This window comes from Dermacentor silvarum, chromosome 2 (genome assembly GCF_013339745.2).
Source record: "Dermacentor silvarum isolate Dsil-2018 chromosome 2, BIME_Dsil_1.4, whole genome shotgun sequence".
Lineage (NCBI taxonomy): Eukaryota > Metazoa > Arthropoda > Arachnida > Ixodida > Ixodidae > Dermacentor > Dermacentor silvarum.
In genome coordinates this window covers 241015874-241032536 of record NC_051155.1, presented here as the reverse complement: position 1 = coordinate 241032536, position 16663 = coordinate 241015874, and the positions used below count along the sequence as shown (strand labels likewise).

Genomic DNA, 16663 nt, shown 5'->3' with positions numbered 1-16663 from the left:
ACTGACTCATGACTCCCTTGTGTGATTGTGGAAGCCAAACTGCTCTGCCGCAACAAAAATCAAACCTCTTTGGTGGATAATGAAGCAACTGCTTCAGCTGCTCATATGTTTTCTTTCCAGGGGTCTCAGGAAACACCAAATTGTGTAACGTCATGTAGGCACTGTTCCTGAGCACTGTGATAAACATAAGTCTTTTGCTCGTCAGTGAAGCTGTTCACAATAGCAAACGCTTAGAAATATTCAATGTAGGCTTTCAGGTTACTTGTCTTGGACAGAAGTTCAGCAGCTGTTCCATGAGCAGCTAGCTGGGTTCTGTAGTTTTGGACCGGGAAACAGCACATAAGATGAGGACAAATGAAAGAATGACAACACGTCAAGGGTACACGTTTGTCCTTGTCTTACACGCTGTTTCCCCATGCAAAATGCAGCACCAACTAGCCAAACATCAATCCCTTATTCTGTAGCTTCTTCTGTGTCTGACAAGGTGCCTGAATTTTTTGCATGTCCAAGACTACTGTGGGTTATATAACCATCCTCATCACCACTGTTATGAGGCCAGACATACAATAGGCAGAAGACAAGTTTATTCAGCAGTGGCTTGCCGCACCAACATGAATACAATAAGACACACAGCCCCATCCAGCTTAGGTTTATATATGTAAATAGGTGTCAATGTTTATGCACTGATACTCGCGGCCCCCTGCCGGCCACGTACACAACACATACAATACTAAATTACAGTCGGATATAGAGAGAGAGAGAAAGAAAACTTTAGTGTTGCTCAGTGGATTTCGGATATAGAAAGTAAAACGCAAACAAGAAGGCTTATATAGGAGCACTTAAGTATTGGAATGATAGTATGCAAGAAAAATTCTAATATGACAATTTACGTTGCAGAAAGCAGAACTTTCTTCATATGCACAAGCAACATTAGCATTGCTTCCAAGCAAGCTGCTGAACTTAATCATCAAAAAAAGCACACTGCTCACTCTTACGAATGTGAAACCTCTATTAAGTAGAATTTATTCATGAAGCAGGATTTTAAACCCTTATTATCTTAAATTACCTATGAGTCCTGTGCCGTTGAATGCGAAGGTAATTCATCTCTCCTAAGTCTGCTGCCACTTGGGTGGTGTACCCTCTTAAATAATACAAGGAAGATGATTGACATTTAACAAAATACAGTGAGAACAATGTGCCCCTCACGAAAGACAACAGCAGACACATTGCATTTGCACAAGTCCAACATGCCACACTGTGTACGTTATGCAAGAGTAGCGCTCATGTTCACTAATGTTTTGAGACATAACTTATATACAGACGTGTTACTCACTTATATACAGTCATGTTGGCTATGACAACTTGTACAGAAGTATGAGAAGATAGCAACCTACGCTTGAAACATGGCAAAGCACCTCACACGCACATTTCCGCAGGTTGCACGCAAAACACCACATCAGTTTACTATGCTGTCCATCAGCCAACTGAAATAGCTATTCCTTGTGCGTCCTCCGACGTTTATCACATGGCACACGGTCAAACATCCAGTCATCATCATTCAAGCCAAGTTCATCATCACTGACAATTCCTAAAGTGTGTGTTGCGGTCGCTTCCTGCGTTGATGGTTTACTTTGGTTATGAAAGGATGGTGTGTTATAGACACAACTGCTTGCACTTTCAGATGGACTTGTGGTGCTTGTTGAAGAGCTACTTATTAATACAGTCCCATTTGCCACAGCTTTCAAAGTGGTGCTACGTGGTGATGTCTCACATGTCTTCACCAGTGCAAACCTTTTTAACTTCTCTTGTGCACTACTGAATGAAGTAGTTGGTCTCGGCTTTGATGCTTTCTCTGATGAGACACAATCTTTCACCTGCTCCTTCAAAGCACTGACATCACCTAAGGTCTTTTGTAGTGCACAGTCAGTGACACTTTGCTGGGAAGGCTGAATGCAATTTCCGCGGCTGGGTGTCAATTTATCACCTTCACTTGAGTCCCCTGATGATGTTGCAGGATGCTCTGCCACTTGCTCTGAGGGTTGTCCCAGTCTATGCAAGTTATCTTCAGCATGAGAGTTTGCCCCCGAAAAAGGCCTCCTCTCATGTGCTGAGGCCTGGTTTTTTGGCTTGCGAACAAAAGTTTTAAGAAGCTTTGCAATGTCAACATTTTTATCAACATCAGATTTGGGGTTGACATCACTTGTCTTGCTTGCAAACAATGCACCCTCCTCTGATGCTTCTTTAGCCTGATGTGCCCCCGAAGTACGCCTTTTCGTTTTCAGTGCAATACGACGTTCACACAGTGAATCTTGACTAGTGCTACATTCACTGTTAAGACCTTCCAACCCATCTTCATCTGCACTGACTACACTGTGCTGTGCTTTCTTTGAACCGCTTTGATGCTTTTCTTTCACACTTTTTGATCCTTTTCGACTACTGTGGGATTCTGCACATGCAGCCAGTCTAGATATGCCCAGATTCCGAGCCGTCTTAGTTGCTTCATCATGCTGTGACCTTGGCTGCCCTGTGCTACTCTTCTGTGATGTGTCACTGATACGTTCACCTGGGCTAACACGCTGATCTTGAATATCATCTTTAGAAGAAAGGTGCAGCTTTTGGCCAGCACATACGTGCTCATTGCAGCTCTTGTCTTGTAGTGATAATTGGGAGCCATCACTGCTCTTGCGGAATGGGTAACTCTTCCCACAGCGGTGGCTTAGTTCCTCCTCAAGGATGTCAAGAAGGCCAAGACGGGTCAGAATAACTTTTGCTGGAAGAACAAGAAAGGTGCAGCAATGCAAGCACGTGACTTTTAAGAAAACTTTGCAATATCATCAGATCTGTAAGTATATATATATATATATATATATATATATATATATATATATATGGGTATCACACATGATATCAGCATTAGAAGTTTACAACACGACATGGGATCTATAAGAGGGCTACATTTCGGCTAACTGTGGGCTCACAGCCTGACACATATTATTGTTTTCACCCTGGAGTGGAATGTGTGGTTCACATATTGGTGTAGGTTTGGACAATCTAAAGGACCAAACTGCAGGAAAATTTAGTCTTCGCATAGAACTTACACCTCCAAAATTTTGATCCTGATTGAACATAAAATATCAAATGATGCTGGTGGGAAAGTTTCTTTCGGAACTCACATGCCACTTTGCAAAGCCAGCACAAAGAATGCCAAGTATCTGTCTTTGACAGAGACCAATGTTCAAATATACATGAGACAGAGCACTAGACTGTTTCTCATTATTCCCAGTGCTGCTGTTAAGGTGCAATAAAGGCACCAGAACTGCTTACCTGAACATCGTCTTGGAGCATTTCACAGGCACATGGGATTTTGAACTAGTGCATTTCCAAAACTCAAAGTGGCTGCAGTAAAATAAAGCAAAGATATTGCACTACACTACAGTTTACCTTGATTTCGATACTCCTTCTCCGGGTCTGTTGCAAATCCAGTGTGTAATGCATCAACATTTTCTACAAGGGCTGAACTTTGCATGGACACCTCCATAAGTGCCACAGCGACAACTGCATCTTGGACACCAACCTCCTCTCGAAACATGAGCCTTGCATGACCTATTGGCAGATTATAATGTGTAAGTAAAAGGGAAAGGCTTGAATGCAGACACTCAGATTCAACTCAATGTACCACTACAGCCAAAGGCATGTCCCCTATTACAGCAGGTGTATCAGCTGCCTTACATTGCTTCTTTTCCGCATGCTGTGGTTGACATGGATGAGATTTGTTCCTATGTGAGTTCACTCTCATCACTACCGTGACAGTTGCATCACAGCCTAAAGATAGAGATTTGTATACCACCGTTCATAAGCTTCCATTTTTTGTCAGGCCAACATCGTCTGCCTCTCTGGCAAAATAATTGCAAGCTCCTACTTTAACTTCATTATAGTGAGGTTTTACAGTATGTATGCAAGTTAGCCTGCAATACTCAGAAGCAGCAGGCAGGGCAAGCTTTTTCTTTTAAATTATTTTAATTTAATTTTTTGCCTATGAACCCACAGCTTTATTATGAAGTATATGCAAGTTGGCATTAAATTTCTTTCTGCTAAGAAAGCTGATACTGCAAATTTTTCAGAAATATTCTAGTCAAATTTAAATACTGCATTCAAACTAGCTAAACATTTAAATACACTTGAACAGACAAAGCTTAGACAACAGTAACATATTTCCTTGGTGACACTGCAATTGTCCATTCAGGAGTAACATATCAATCCAAAAACAAGATAAATATTTCTCGCCAGTTTTCCGTCTGTTACTTTTGTTGTTGTTGGCCATTACAAAAATTAATCTTAGCTGCACCTCTAAGCACTATCTTGAAGAGTTTATTGATTACTGGCACTAAAGAAGCCCAGTGACCATACTGTAACGCCCTAACATGAGCCTGTAACTTGCAGTAGGCACAAACAGTTTGTGTGAAACCTAATATAAGTTATAATACTTAAGAAATGGTCCACAAATATTACTTTAAATGAGGCAGGGGTAGCAAGTAGACTAGTTGAAAATATTTTTTAATTTGTTACGTTTGGAGAACGTTAGTAAAATGCAATTGAGGATTTCACAGCCATTATTTATGTATGTCATGCTTTCAATATCTAACTTGTAAACATTTCACATGGACTGCATTTTAAGACTAGAAACAGAGCACAAATGAGAGTGAAAACACAACACGGGTGCCGACTTGCAACTAACTATTTATTGGGAAAGCATCGAGTGTTGCGAGTCGCCAGCTGTGTTGTGTTTTCACTGTCCTTAGTCCTTTGTGTGCTGTTTCTAGTCTTCCAAAATGTACCAACATGGATACCAGCTCTCGATTCTTCAACATGGATTGTATTGTTTCAAAATAAGCAAGTTCACTTCCAAAAGGGTCATTATCTTAAAGTGGATAGTAGCTTTCCTTGGCTCTTTCACGTGTTTTTGTAGTTGTTGGTTGAAGGTTAACGGTAGGAGGTTGGAACAAAAACACTGACAGAAATGGCGCACACGCTCTTGTTGCAGGGTGCGTTCATTGCTGAACGCCAACAGTCACAGCTCTTTGAGGCGCACATGCTGTCCAACTATTCTACCGCTAGAGATGTGCTGGTTAACGGCTCTGTTCTCTACAGAATTATGCAATGAAGCAACAAACGCTATCTAAACGTCCTCACTGCAACAAATATATGTCGTCAAGCACACCATTCCTTTAATAAAACAAATAGCTTTCCTGGAGCATTCAGCTACTCGCTTATGTTGGCAATCATCGTCAATGGTCAACCGCCTTCCCCCCTCCGATCGCCTGCATCGAGGAGGCATCATCGTTCAAGATTGCAATAATTGATTATATATTGAGTTTATCACTCTAAATACTACTAATTGTTTGGCCATGTTGTTTTGCTATCGTTTATTGTACCCACCCCCTCTGTAACGCCCTTCTGGGCCCTGAGGGTACTGTAAATAAATAAATAAATGGTTTCTGCACAAATTTTTATTGCGGCACCACATTTATATTTATGCTCATGAATATTTCTCACATAATAGGGGATATGCAAAATACTGGAAGTAGGCTTTTCCACACTATATTAGGTTGCCCGCATGATATGGCCGACCTCACTCTCATTGCACCACTGAACAAGGGGTAGGCTTGCAAACAGCAAAGATGTAGTGGGGAAAATATGGCGGCAAACATAGTGGCACCAGCTAGTGTGCTTCTGCTTTATTTCCACTTATACAGCGATGTCCACCATCTTGTGAAGGGTCAAACAAGATATGCGAGGAAATGCACTAGCAGAATTCCGCACATTCGATATTAATGAATGCATTCACCCTTTGTAAACTTGGCAGAATTTCACACATTTCCAAATATTTCTCATGTAGCAGATACACAAGGAATAGTCTGATGGCTTCATACCCTGTGACAGTCGAACTAGACTCTCCAGAAGTCGCAGTGTTGTCCTGGCAGCATCACGCTGAGCTACACTCCTTTGACATCTGTAGTACTCCTGCAGAACTCTATAAGAGCAATCAATACGCCATGAATTAGCATTGGTAGCAGACACGTAACACTTGAGATGGTCATGTTGCAATTATTTTGTGAAGCGAATAAACTGTATTCTAACTGAATAACTGACACCATAAGAAGCTAGCTCAGATAAAGTAACAGCTGCTGCAGTAGCTCCCGCGCCATCACACTTACAGCCAATTGGCAAAAGCAGCTAGATTAACTACATGTACACAAGGCACACAGCACAGTTTTTGTTTTTTTAGTTAATGGTGTCCTTACAGCTACATATAGTACTTGTTTTTTTTACCTGAAGCACTAACAAAAGCTAGCACTAATTCAGGGTCGACTGGTAGGGGGGATTATTTCTGAATTTCTTCAGTGCAAGAAGATGGTTTCCTAAGGGACGAAACAAAGTACAAAATAAGAAGCTTGTAAAGAAGCAGCAGTTATGAGCCAGGAAAGTGTGGGCGAGTAACAATAGCTCACTTAACATGCACATTTATTGCCAATATTGAAGTGCTATTTGCTGCAAGTTGAGGAAATCAAAGCCACTGCATGTTTCTCTTTTACAGCGTATGCTGTTATGGGTTCATTCCAATAGCCGTTTCGGGTCGCGATGATGCCGCAGCCGGCGTCCGCCGCGTAACCGCTATCGCCAGAAACGCGAAAAAAGTACCCGATTCCCGCCGGGAACAAACCCGCGCCCACTGTGTGGAAGCCGGATACTCTACCACTGAGCCACGCAAGCGCTTGCTATCGGGCCGCGGAAAATACCCATATATAAGGCAAGCACGCAGGGGGAGACGACTCGAGCCTCCACCAGTATGGTGGCGCCGTCTAGGTAAGATGCGTGCAAACGCAGCATCCGCAAGTGCAGACGATATGCAATTCAGATGAAGCACGCAATCAACGCGCTCTCGAGCTGCCGAGCCTCCGCCAGTATGGTGGCGCCATCTAGTTAAGGTGCCTGCAAAGGCGGCGCGCGCCCGACATGTAAGTTGCAGTTCTAAGGCTTGATCAGGCTCAGCAGACTGCTGTGCAGAGAGCATTACAAGCCGCAGCTCGCCGTCGACGCCGGGCGGACAGTTCAGATCGTTCTCGTCAAAACGAGGCGAACAGACTGCCACAAAGATCCTGTTGTGCATGGCGCCCAAATTGGAGCTACTCTTGAGCCGCTCCACCAGCTTACGCTGTGATTGTGCTGCGTGTGCCGTGCAGGCCTGTGACTTTTTTACATAAATTTGTTAACTATTAGAATTATGTGCTTCAGTTTGACATTAATTATATCTCAGTTTGATTTTTGTCTGAGCGAAACAAGTCACATTCACCCAAGCCTACAAGCTACAGTGATGTGACAAGCCTTCACCATGTTTCATAGTTTGCTTTCAGCTAATCAAGGCCATCACAGCTGGAAATGAAAATAACTGCTCCAAAAATAAGTATAAGAATATTGTAAAAAGAAAGTTTACTGCAGCAATCAAGAACCTATGGAGGAAAGTGCTTTTACTAGTACTAAAGCTCTTGCTCCTAGCCACCAATTAAGCTAAACGAGCATCTGAACTCCTCAATACCAAACATAGAAACAAACAGCTACCTTTGAGCATCTTCAGTCAACCTGGGAGTGAGAGCTTTGATTGTCAAAAAGTAGGAGCGCATTCGGCTTATGGACCAAAATCCAGTGTCCTCCCGTTCTTCTGAAAAATGTAAAGCATGTGACACTTTTGATGATTCATCTGGTAATGTATAACATATGAAGCACCAAAGAGTCCTGCAGCATGTTTGAAAGATAGTTCTGGACAGCTTCAAGAAGTGCAGGAGAAATCGTTTCATCTAAAGATGACCTTTTGGCAATGATTTTACCGGAGCCTTGCATAACATGCCAGGGATTCCTAAATTCCACTGCCCTGCAACCAACTAACAAGTATAGTCAAACCTCATTATAACGAAGTTACATTGGACACAAAAGTAACTTCATTATATCTGACATTCTTTATGAGCATACATGCAGATATCAGCGGGAAAAAAGATTGTGATCACATCTATGCAAAAGAAACACAAGCAAGGTGCCTCCGATAGGCCAGCAAAAAGTCTCCTTTAGATTTCGATGGCCTGTCAACATCTTGCTGTGGCGATATGAGGCACAGGAACGACAATAAATTACATACATGCGCTCTGCACCACCACGAATACGCAACTGCGCAATTGTTGCTATTATACGGGATAGGCACGTTGGCTAGCCGACTGCAGTCCAACCAAGCCAAGCCACTGCCATCCGACTTTTTTTATATAAGGGGACCGCTCGTGGATACGTACTCTGCTACTACAACCATCAGTCATGCCCATGAACGTGATCTCACACTCGATCACTGATAAGCAGTGTTGTACACGTTCCTCAAAAACAGGAATGAAAGCCCGTTCCTCGTTCCTTCCCAATATTGAAACGAGTTCCCGTTACAAGTTCCTTTAATGCGAAAGGAACGCGTTCCAGTTACACTTCGAACATTGGAACGTATCATTACATTAACGTTACATTAACGTTACATTTGAGTTTTTAAAATTAAAATATAGTGTCGGATAATCCTGAGGCGAAATAAAGTGAGCAATTTAAAACTCACATCAAACTACGTATATTATATGAATTTCAACATTGCTGACAGCAGATTATCTGGAGATAAAAAGAATCCAATGAAACGCTCCTAGATGAATTTGTTCAGGGAGCACCACACATACTCCAGGCATGTCTATTACAAGTGCAACACATATGGCACCTTCCACTTCAGTCTTCAAATGCGCAGTCAGGATACTGCGCTTCAGATGTGCAAATAGAGAGAGAGAGAGAATAAACTTTATGCAAAAGAGCACGCGAGCGTAGGTAGCTCCTCTGCCCTGCAGTGGGTGGTCCCCTCAGTCTAGGAGATCAGCAGCTTTAGCTGCCCTTCTTGCTCGGTTGACCAGGTTGAGCTGGTCCGTCGAGTCAGCGCTGCCTCCCATTGCCGTTTCGTGGGTGTGAGCTGTGGTATGGTTGCGCAAGCCCATACCATGCGGTAAAGCGTTGCGCATTGATCGCAGTGTGGGCATTTATAGGAATATAGCGCAGGATGTATGGCGTGGTAAAGACTCAAATGTGCATATGTGTTTGTTTTCAGTTTTCGCCATATTACGGCTTCCTCTCGCGTCAGAGCATTGTGAGGCGGCGGTAGAGTTCTTTGTTCTTCGTGAAATGCAATAGTGTTGTAGGATGTGCGTGTAGGTTAATGGTATGGGCTCGGGATGAAACTGCTCGGCCAGGCCGTCTCGCGGCTCCCGGTGTGCATGCGCTCGGGCGTAGGCGTGTGCCTGCTAATTGCCACGTAAGGACTCATGCCCTGGAGTTCACACGAATTTTATGTATGGTGGGAGCTGGTTCGCTCCATCCAGAATGCGATGTGCAGTCCTGGAAATTTTGGCCCTTGAAAAATTTCTGCGTGCTGTCTGAGAGTCCGTCAGAACTATGAAGCACTCCCAGTGCAGTCTCGTCGTGATGGCTATTGCTATCGCTTGTTCCTCTGCCTCTGCAGCGCTCACTCTGGAAACCGACGACACATAGAAAGTTACTCACATGCATCAAAATAATTAAATTTCTTGCACAAGAAACCAGATCAAAAGAAACAATACATCGGCGTTTAATGAATGCTGATTCAATATTGCAGTATGAGTGGAAGAAAAATGTCCACTATAAATATTCGCAACTTAGTAAAGTCCCTTGTTTGAACTCAGCAAGAGTTGCATCTCGATGTTGGTGTCCGACAGACGAAACCTTTTCTTCGTCAGCACTTCGTTGGCAATGTTGAAGAGCCGTTCTACCGAAGCGCTTGAGGCTACTGCCGTGCTGTACTTGAGAAGTTGGTTCAGTCGCTCGAAGTTCTTCATCTGTGACAGCGGGTAGTCAACTGGTACCAGTAGGTACTGCAACAGCTCATCCTGTTTCTCAGCTGGAAGGGTTTGGTGCCCGAACGAGAAGAAATCTTCGGGAGCAGACAAGGTGAAAACATCTGCGCTGGCTAGTTTGGTCACCACAACCAACTCTGTCTTTATGTTTATGGTCTACAGGAAGGAGCATCACGTGACAATATTGAAGCCTAGCCATAAAAAATACAGCAGAGAACGCACGAAAAAAATGCACCATAGTCACGTGACAGGCAAGCGGTAGTTCTTTGCGCCTGACGTGGTCGCCCATCCGCCCTGCATGATGTGTTGCATACGTGCATGCGTCCATTCAATGTCGTGGAACGTTTGCAGAAGGAACACCGTTCCCTCTGTCGTTCCTTCGTAAACGTAACGAGTTACGTTACAGTTCCACCTCCCCTTAATGGAACGGTGGCATTCCTCCATTCCTCCCAAAAGGAACTAGTTCCAGGAACGCCGTTCCGTACAACATTGTTGATAAGGTATGCGAGTGCAAACACATTAACGGTGAATTTCCCACAATGGCTTGTCACTAGCCACTCTGCCAGCAGCACAATGTTCATGCCCTTGTTCATGCCCAAAACATTGTGTGGTGTCTGAAATTTTGGTTATTGCCATTATACATTGATGCTAGGGGTAGATGGCAATGCCACAAGAATTGTGATGGTCCGAAAAATTCAGGCGTCTGCAAATCGTTTGGTGGCTATATATTTGACATTTTTGCTACCTGAAGTTTAAGTTGAGCCACGTGCAATAAAAAATTGCTTCGCTATAACCGATACTGTGACGGATCCCACATTTTTGGCTTCGCTATAAGAGAACACTCTATAGAAATATAGCACGGCCAACCAAACTTTAGATGTACTTCCAATAATTTGTCATATCTGCGTTCGTTATACAGTGTAGACTGCTTATAACGTAAGTCGCCGGAGTCGCAAATATCCGCACTATAATGGTACCGCACTATAACCAAAGCAACAATTTTCAAGGCCCGCACATATGCAAAACATGTGCACCGAGCCGCCACGCGTATGCAACAGTCGAGGAATGCGGCTAGAACGTTTGCATTCAATGTACAGTCGAATCTCGTTAATTCGAACCAAATCATGCGGCGGCGCCTCCGACCGGCATTGCTCCGGCACCGCCATAGAGTAAAAGCTTATGAGAGACCCTTTAATGTCGCGCGCGAACAAAACAAAAAAAAGAAGAAAAAAAGAAAAAAAAATGCGGCAGAAATTTCACCCTCTCTCAAATGGCAAGGTCGCCGATTCTGCGTTGCGCCAGAACATGCGTGTACGTGCCGACGTCTCAGCCACGCTACCGTAGCCACGCGTAGAGAATGGCAGTGAACCCTTCTTTCTCCTTTATGCTTCCTCTACGTTCTAGTCACGTGTTGACCTTGCACGCTGCGGCTACGGTGAAGCGGGAAGCAGCGGCGCTGTCCCAGGCCGGCCAACGAAAGTGCCCACGCCAGCAAACGCCCGCTTCCCGATAACAGCAGAAAACGAAACTTCGGGGAGCTGGCGCCGGGCTGGCCGACGGGCGCGCACGGTGACAGTCGAAAGTGAGGCAGCTACGCGGGAGGGCGAGGGGAGCCACCGAAGCGGCGGAGTTGCCGAGGCAAAATCCGCTTCCCTGTCACCCTCTTCCCTCACATTCCACGGTCTCCGCGTGCGCCCTTCACTGTGCTGTGCCGGCGCCGCCCGCTCCCTGCAGTTTCGTTTACTGCCATTATAGTGAAGCACGCGTTGGCCGGCGTTGGCAGTTTCATGGTCCTCGCTCGCTATGCGCGCCGTGATATTTCACGACTTGCACTCAAGATTCTGGTTTCGGCCTCACTGGCTGTTCGTTCGCACCACGTGCCCTTCTCCTCCACTTCGTCTCTCTTCCTCGAGCACTCCTTGGGGCGCCCGTTTGAGGGGAGCATTCGCCGTCTCCGTTGACTTCCGTACTCCCAGGCAGCCGCACTGTAACCGGTATTTCGTCTCCCGCAACTGCACTGTAAGCGATACGTGTATACATGGAGTGCTATGGGAAAATTAACGGGAGTCTGAAAAGACCGCACTATATCCGGTCCTGCACTATAAGCGGTTAAGTTAAAAGTGGTCTATGCTATATCGAGGTTCGACTATATTATCCTTTTCATTGTGTCACAAGAGTGTCATCACAGATTGAATGATGGCGAAAGTCTAGAAAGGTTTTCCAGTGCCATGACTGTGTGTAGCTGGCAGTGGCCATGGAAAAAATAGGTTTGAATGATGCATCTGAGTAGTGCTGTTCTATGGCCGGAATCATTCACACTGTGGCATCAAAATTTTTCTCATTCATGCAAGTTTTATATACATTATACCCAGCAGCATGGGATTACAAGAGAGGAAGTTGTCACAATGCTTGGCACATGCAGCTAAAAGCCATCTCGCCAGTTGCAAAAGGGATGGAATGCAAGAAAACCTGTGCACACTTAGTAGCGTGCTAGAGGATTCCGAGGTGCCGCTTTGGGACATAAATCCCTGCAATCAATCAATGAGCACGTTGTATTCTATAAAGTGCCAACCCATTAACTGCCCTGGACAGCAGATAGGTTGCAATGCCTTGCCACCACGTGATCAATACATGTCATTGTATGCCAATATTGTAGCCAGTGAATTTGATAGTCTTTGTTTTCCTTGCTTCTGTATGCACTGCATTCTTCAAGACGAAGTTACACCAACTTGTCCAACTGTTGGTTCCTGTTAAACATTTCAGTGTGTCGCTCAGGTTTGGAAAAATGTGTTTTAGGGCCCCTTTAACTGTTTCCACTGTAATAATATCAGGCTTAATATGCAAGTATGATTAACAGTTTGTTATTACAGAATGAAGTGGCAGCACCAACTCAAAAAGCTAGAGGTGACACCACTAACCAACCTGGAAATGTTTAAAACCACTTCGGAAAATATAGCACAATGTCTGCATCCCTTTTCCAATATTGAGGAGCGTGCGTTCCATATAGTACTCGTAAAACACACTGTACAAAGAAAAAATCAGCTGATATAGTAAAAAAATGTGGTTGATCCCTCTTATATAGGAATCGGTATAGAACACGAAAGTGAAACGTGTCTTCACAGAAGTAGTGTAATGTTTATTGCACATTGATATATAATGTCTATTGGTGTTTTGTGGCTAAAGCGCCCTTAGGCGTTGATGCACCCACGCTGACGCCTGATGGCACGTCTCCTCCATCACGACTACCAACGTCGATGACAATGAGCAACCGTCGTGCATATGGAAGCTGCACTACGCTGCACACGCTAGCACAACGCGAAAGACGAAGCACGTAACTGACACACTAATACAACGCGCAAGACAAAGCACGTAACTGAATCGTCACCGAGTCAAATCAGCGCGTACAGCGCGTCGTAATTGCAGCCTCCGTGATCAACTTCAGAAACATTTTCAGAGCTAATTGCGGAGGCCACGCTCCGCTGTGCTGAGTACGGTGAACGCCACCTAGGTGGCGTTGGTAGTGCTTCTTGATGCCAGCGTCCCTTCGAATGCTGGCATCGAGGCGTCGTAGTGCTGAGACCACCGAAGCGTTCACTGTCGGTGCGCGTTAGTGTCATAATGCAGTACTTCTCTTTTCTGCTCGTAGGCGGCGGCACCGCCCCGAGCAAGAGCGCGGGTACACGGAGGAGTGTTAGATATATAAGGCGCGTCTGTGTAGCTCTCTGCAAATGCGTTTGTGGCGCAATGGGTTAAACGCTCGGCGATCTATCGTCGCGGACCGAGAGGTCGTGGGTTCGATTTCCAAATTTTGCATGTTTGTGGAACTTTTTCTTCTGGTTTCTTTCTTTGTATTATGTTCATGTACATTGTAAGCTGACGTATTTCCGTGACGGAAATACGTCAGTGAAGTCTTGGTGGACCCCAGCATAAAACACTTTCGTGTTAAAAAAAAAAAGCAAGGTATGAATAACAGGGGAGTACAAAGGCATTCAAACTATGACACTGCCACATACCTACACAATTGTTAACAGTTATAAGGACTAAAAACAACCTACCAGTAAAAAGCATATTATGTGCAGAAGTTTCCATCGTGTGTTTAGTTATTTTTATAATAAACCATACTTCCTATAACATACTGTGTCAATTCATTTCACATAGTTCAGTGTTTTCATCAGTACAGACAAATCTCAGTGGTCTCAAGGAGTACGAATATTATTGCAACTGGAATGTACATTTATTTTATGCAGATATTGGCATTATATAATTCTTTTTTTACTCACCAAGTGGGTTTTGTCCCTGAAGAATAAATTTGGAGACCAGTCGATCCCAATCTTGATTATGAGAATCCTTCAAGACAAGAACTAAGTCAAAACGACTAAGCAGAGGACTGGCGATGCCAGTGTTCACATCCAGTTCCTGCAAAAACATATGTTGTTAGCGCTGTCGGTTTTTAACTAGTTTTGGGTTTGAGTATCAAAGTGCCTCTATCAGCCAACCTCTTTACATCCTTTAACATCTTGCCACATCATTGTGCATAGCTAACCATCCAGATCATAAACTCATTCTTTCTCCACTCTTTGACTGCGTCTGCTTGACTCCACGTTGCCCGGCTGGTGGTGTTCTTTGTTCAGCCATTCGTGCCTACCCGCTGGCTGCATTGGCAATGCCACAGTTAGGTGCCTCCGTTTTATTTTATCCAATTACACATGTTCCTACATTTATTATTGTCTCCTTTCTATGCTACATCCAATAGGCTTCTATTATCCTAAGAAAGCTGTCACTGGTGAGTTGCAATGAACACACTGCCTATGTGAAAGGGTGCATGCCGTAGAAGATCGATGGATCTTCTACTTGACTTATCATTAACCCTTTCACTAACATGTTTCTCTGCAAAAACAACCTAAAATATACCAAATGCATTTATTTGTTCAAACAAAGATATACACAATGAAGCAGCATGAAATACTATTGAATATATTTGTTTCTGAAGAGGACTTTAAAAAGTACATTTTGAAAAAAATTTACTGGAAGTTTGTTTAACCCCAGTACTAATAAAAATTTCACTGCAGAGCTTCAAAACTCTAAGGTTAGCTGAGAAAAGTGTATTCTTTACACTAAAATAGAGCTGTGCTATCGCTTTGATCAACCCCGGTATAACTTATCTGCAAGCTTACTTAGTGTAAGGAAGCCAAACCTGTGATTGGAGGTTTTCATATGGACGAGCCCGGCTTGTACTCGGTGGGAGTGGTACAAATTTCAACAACTAGCCTGGCTCGTCCTTGGAAGGGAAAGGACACCCTTCTGTCACAAGCAAGCTAGTGAATTCAGCTTTCTTACCCCATCTGCTGAGCATGAGCCCTTTGGATTTGTGGCTGCCAGCACAGAACATCTTGTACTCAACTTGGTCACCAAGCCTGCCTGTAACATAAAATGTTGAGTCAAGATGAGATACGACCAAGAAAGAAAAAAGGAAGAACATGAGAGCAAGAAAAAAAATGAATGACCACTTAAAACATGAGTGCTGGATCGTCAATGCTAACTGAAGCTGGACATATATGCACATTTTGGACAATGGCTTGGCTGACCTGCAGCTGGTAAGCCAACATGCCGATCCTATATGATCACGTAGATCGCACAGCTGCATACTGACGATGGTTCAAAACACGTCTGTAACTTAGCACTGTTCATGTGTCATGTATCAACACAGCAAGCCGCTGACAGTCTATCAAAATTGACAGGGAACCCTTTGCTGGCCTGTCAGAGGCATTACATTTGCACTTCCCTCACAGAGACCCAATAGCAAAATTTTTTCTCACTAATACCAGCGTGTATACTAATAGTAAAGTTCAACTTGTACTATACAGGAAAGAGGAACTGCTTAACTTGCAGGTCTAGCCACCAAGAAACTGGCTATGTTAAACTAAAACCATGCACCTGACCTTTAGCTGCTCACTCTGTTGCCTGGGGCATGTATCAGCAATTCCCCCCCATAAAGCACAAAGCCTAAAAGCTGTGAGGGCTCATGTCCACTCAAGTCCACACGCTGAAATGTGGAATCAACATTGCTACCAAGGAAGAAGCTGAAGTGAAATGCGGGACGAGCCAGGACCAACTAGACAGTGCCCTGGCTAGCTTAGGGAAGAATTCACAAGACTGTGGACATACAGCTGCCAGCTGTACGGCTGGCAGCTGGCAGAAATCTTCAGGCAGCATGATTACAAGCACCGGAGCACTAAGCGTTGCAAGAGAACCTTGGAGTCGTCGACAGCAGTGACAGCCATGGTTCACGAACCCAAATGTTTCTGAATTAGAGTGTAGTGGGCATCCGATGAGTGATGGCCATCCATTGATGCACTATCTCGGCATACACATTTGTGTACATAGCGCCTCAAGGGGTTGATGTCTTTGATGTGAGACTGCAGGAGAAGAATGTAGTAGCTAGGAGACACATTATGTGAACATGCTATTAGCATCATGGAGACCCAGTTTCAATGATGCTATAGTTAGAAAAACATCTTAGCGAGGAACATATGAGTGATGTTCTAATGTATCGGTAGACAAAACAGTGTTAACTTGCGATACCACTGTGCAAAACAGTTGTATCACACGTGTGAAACACAAGCCTGACAGCAAAGGGTTGCCATCGATAACTAGTGCTGTAAGTTTTAGATTGAGTATATGAGGAAGTTTGCTTAGATCATATGATTATTTTG

The 16663-nt window shown here is 44.1% G+C and overlaps 1 protein-coding gene across 1 annotated transcript in view; it reads right to left on the bottom strand.

Moving 5' to 3' along the window:
• Positions 1–562: 562 nt before the first annotated feature.
• LOC119442978 (DNA helicase MCM9-like) overlaps positions 563–16663 on the bottom strand; it is a 55327-nt gene continuing 39226 nt past the window's right edge. The window contains exons 12-17 of the mRNA XM_037708076.2: positions 15288–15368; positions 14231–14366; positions 7618–7717; positions 5931–6031; positions 3442–3603; positions 563–2770 (exon numbers count right to left, since the gene is read on the bottom strand). Of these exons, the coding sequence (XP_037564004.1) occupies positions 1494–2770; positions 3442–3603; positions 5931–6031; positions 7618–7717; positions 14231–14366; positions 15288–15368 (1857 nt within the window). The 3' untranslated portion in view covers positions 563–1493. The remainder of the gene's footprint in view (positions 2771–3441; positions 3604–5930; positions 6032–7617; positions 7718–14230; positions 14367–15287; positions 15369–16663) is intronic.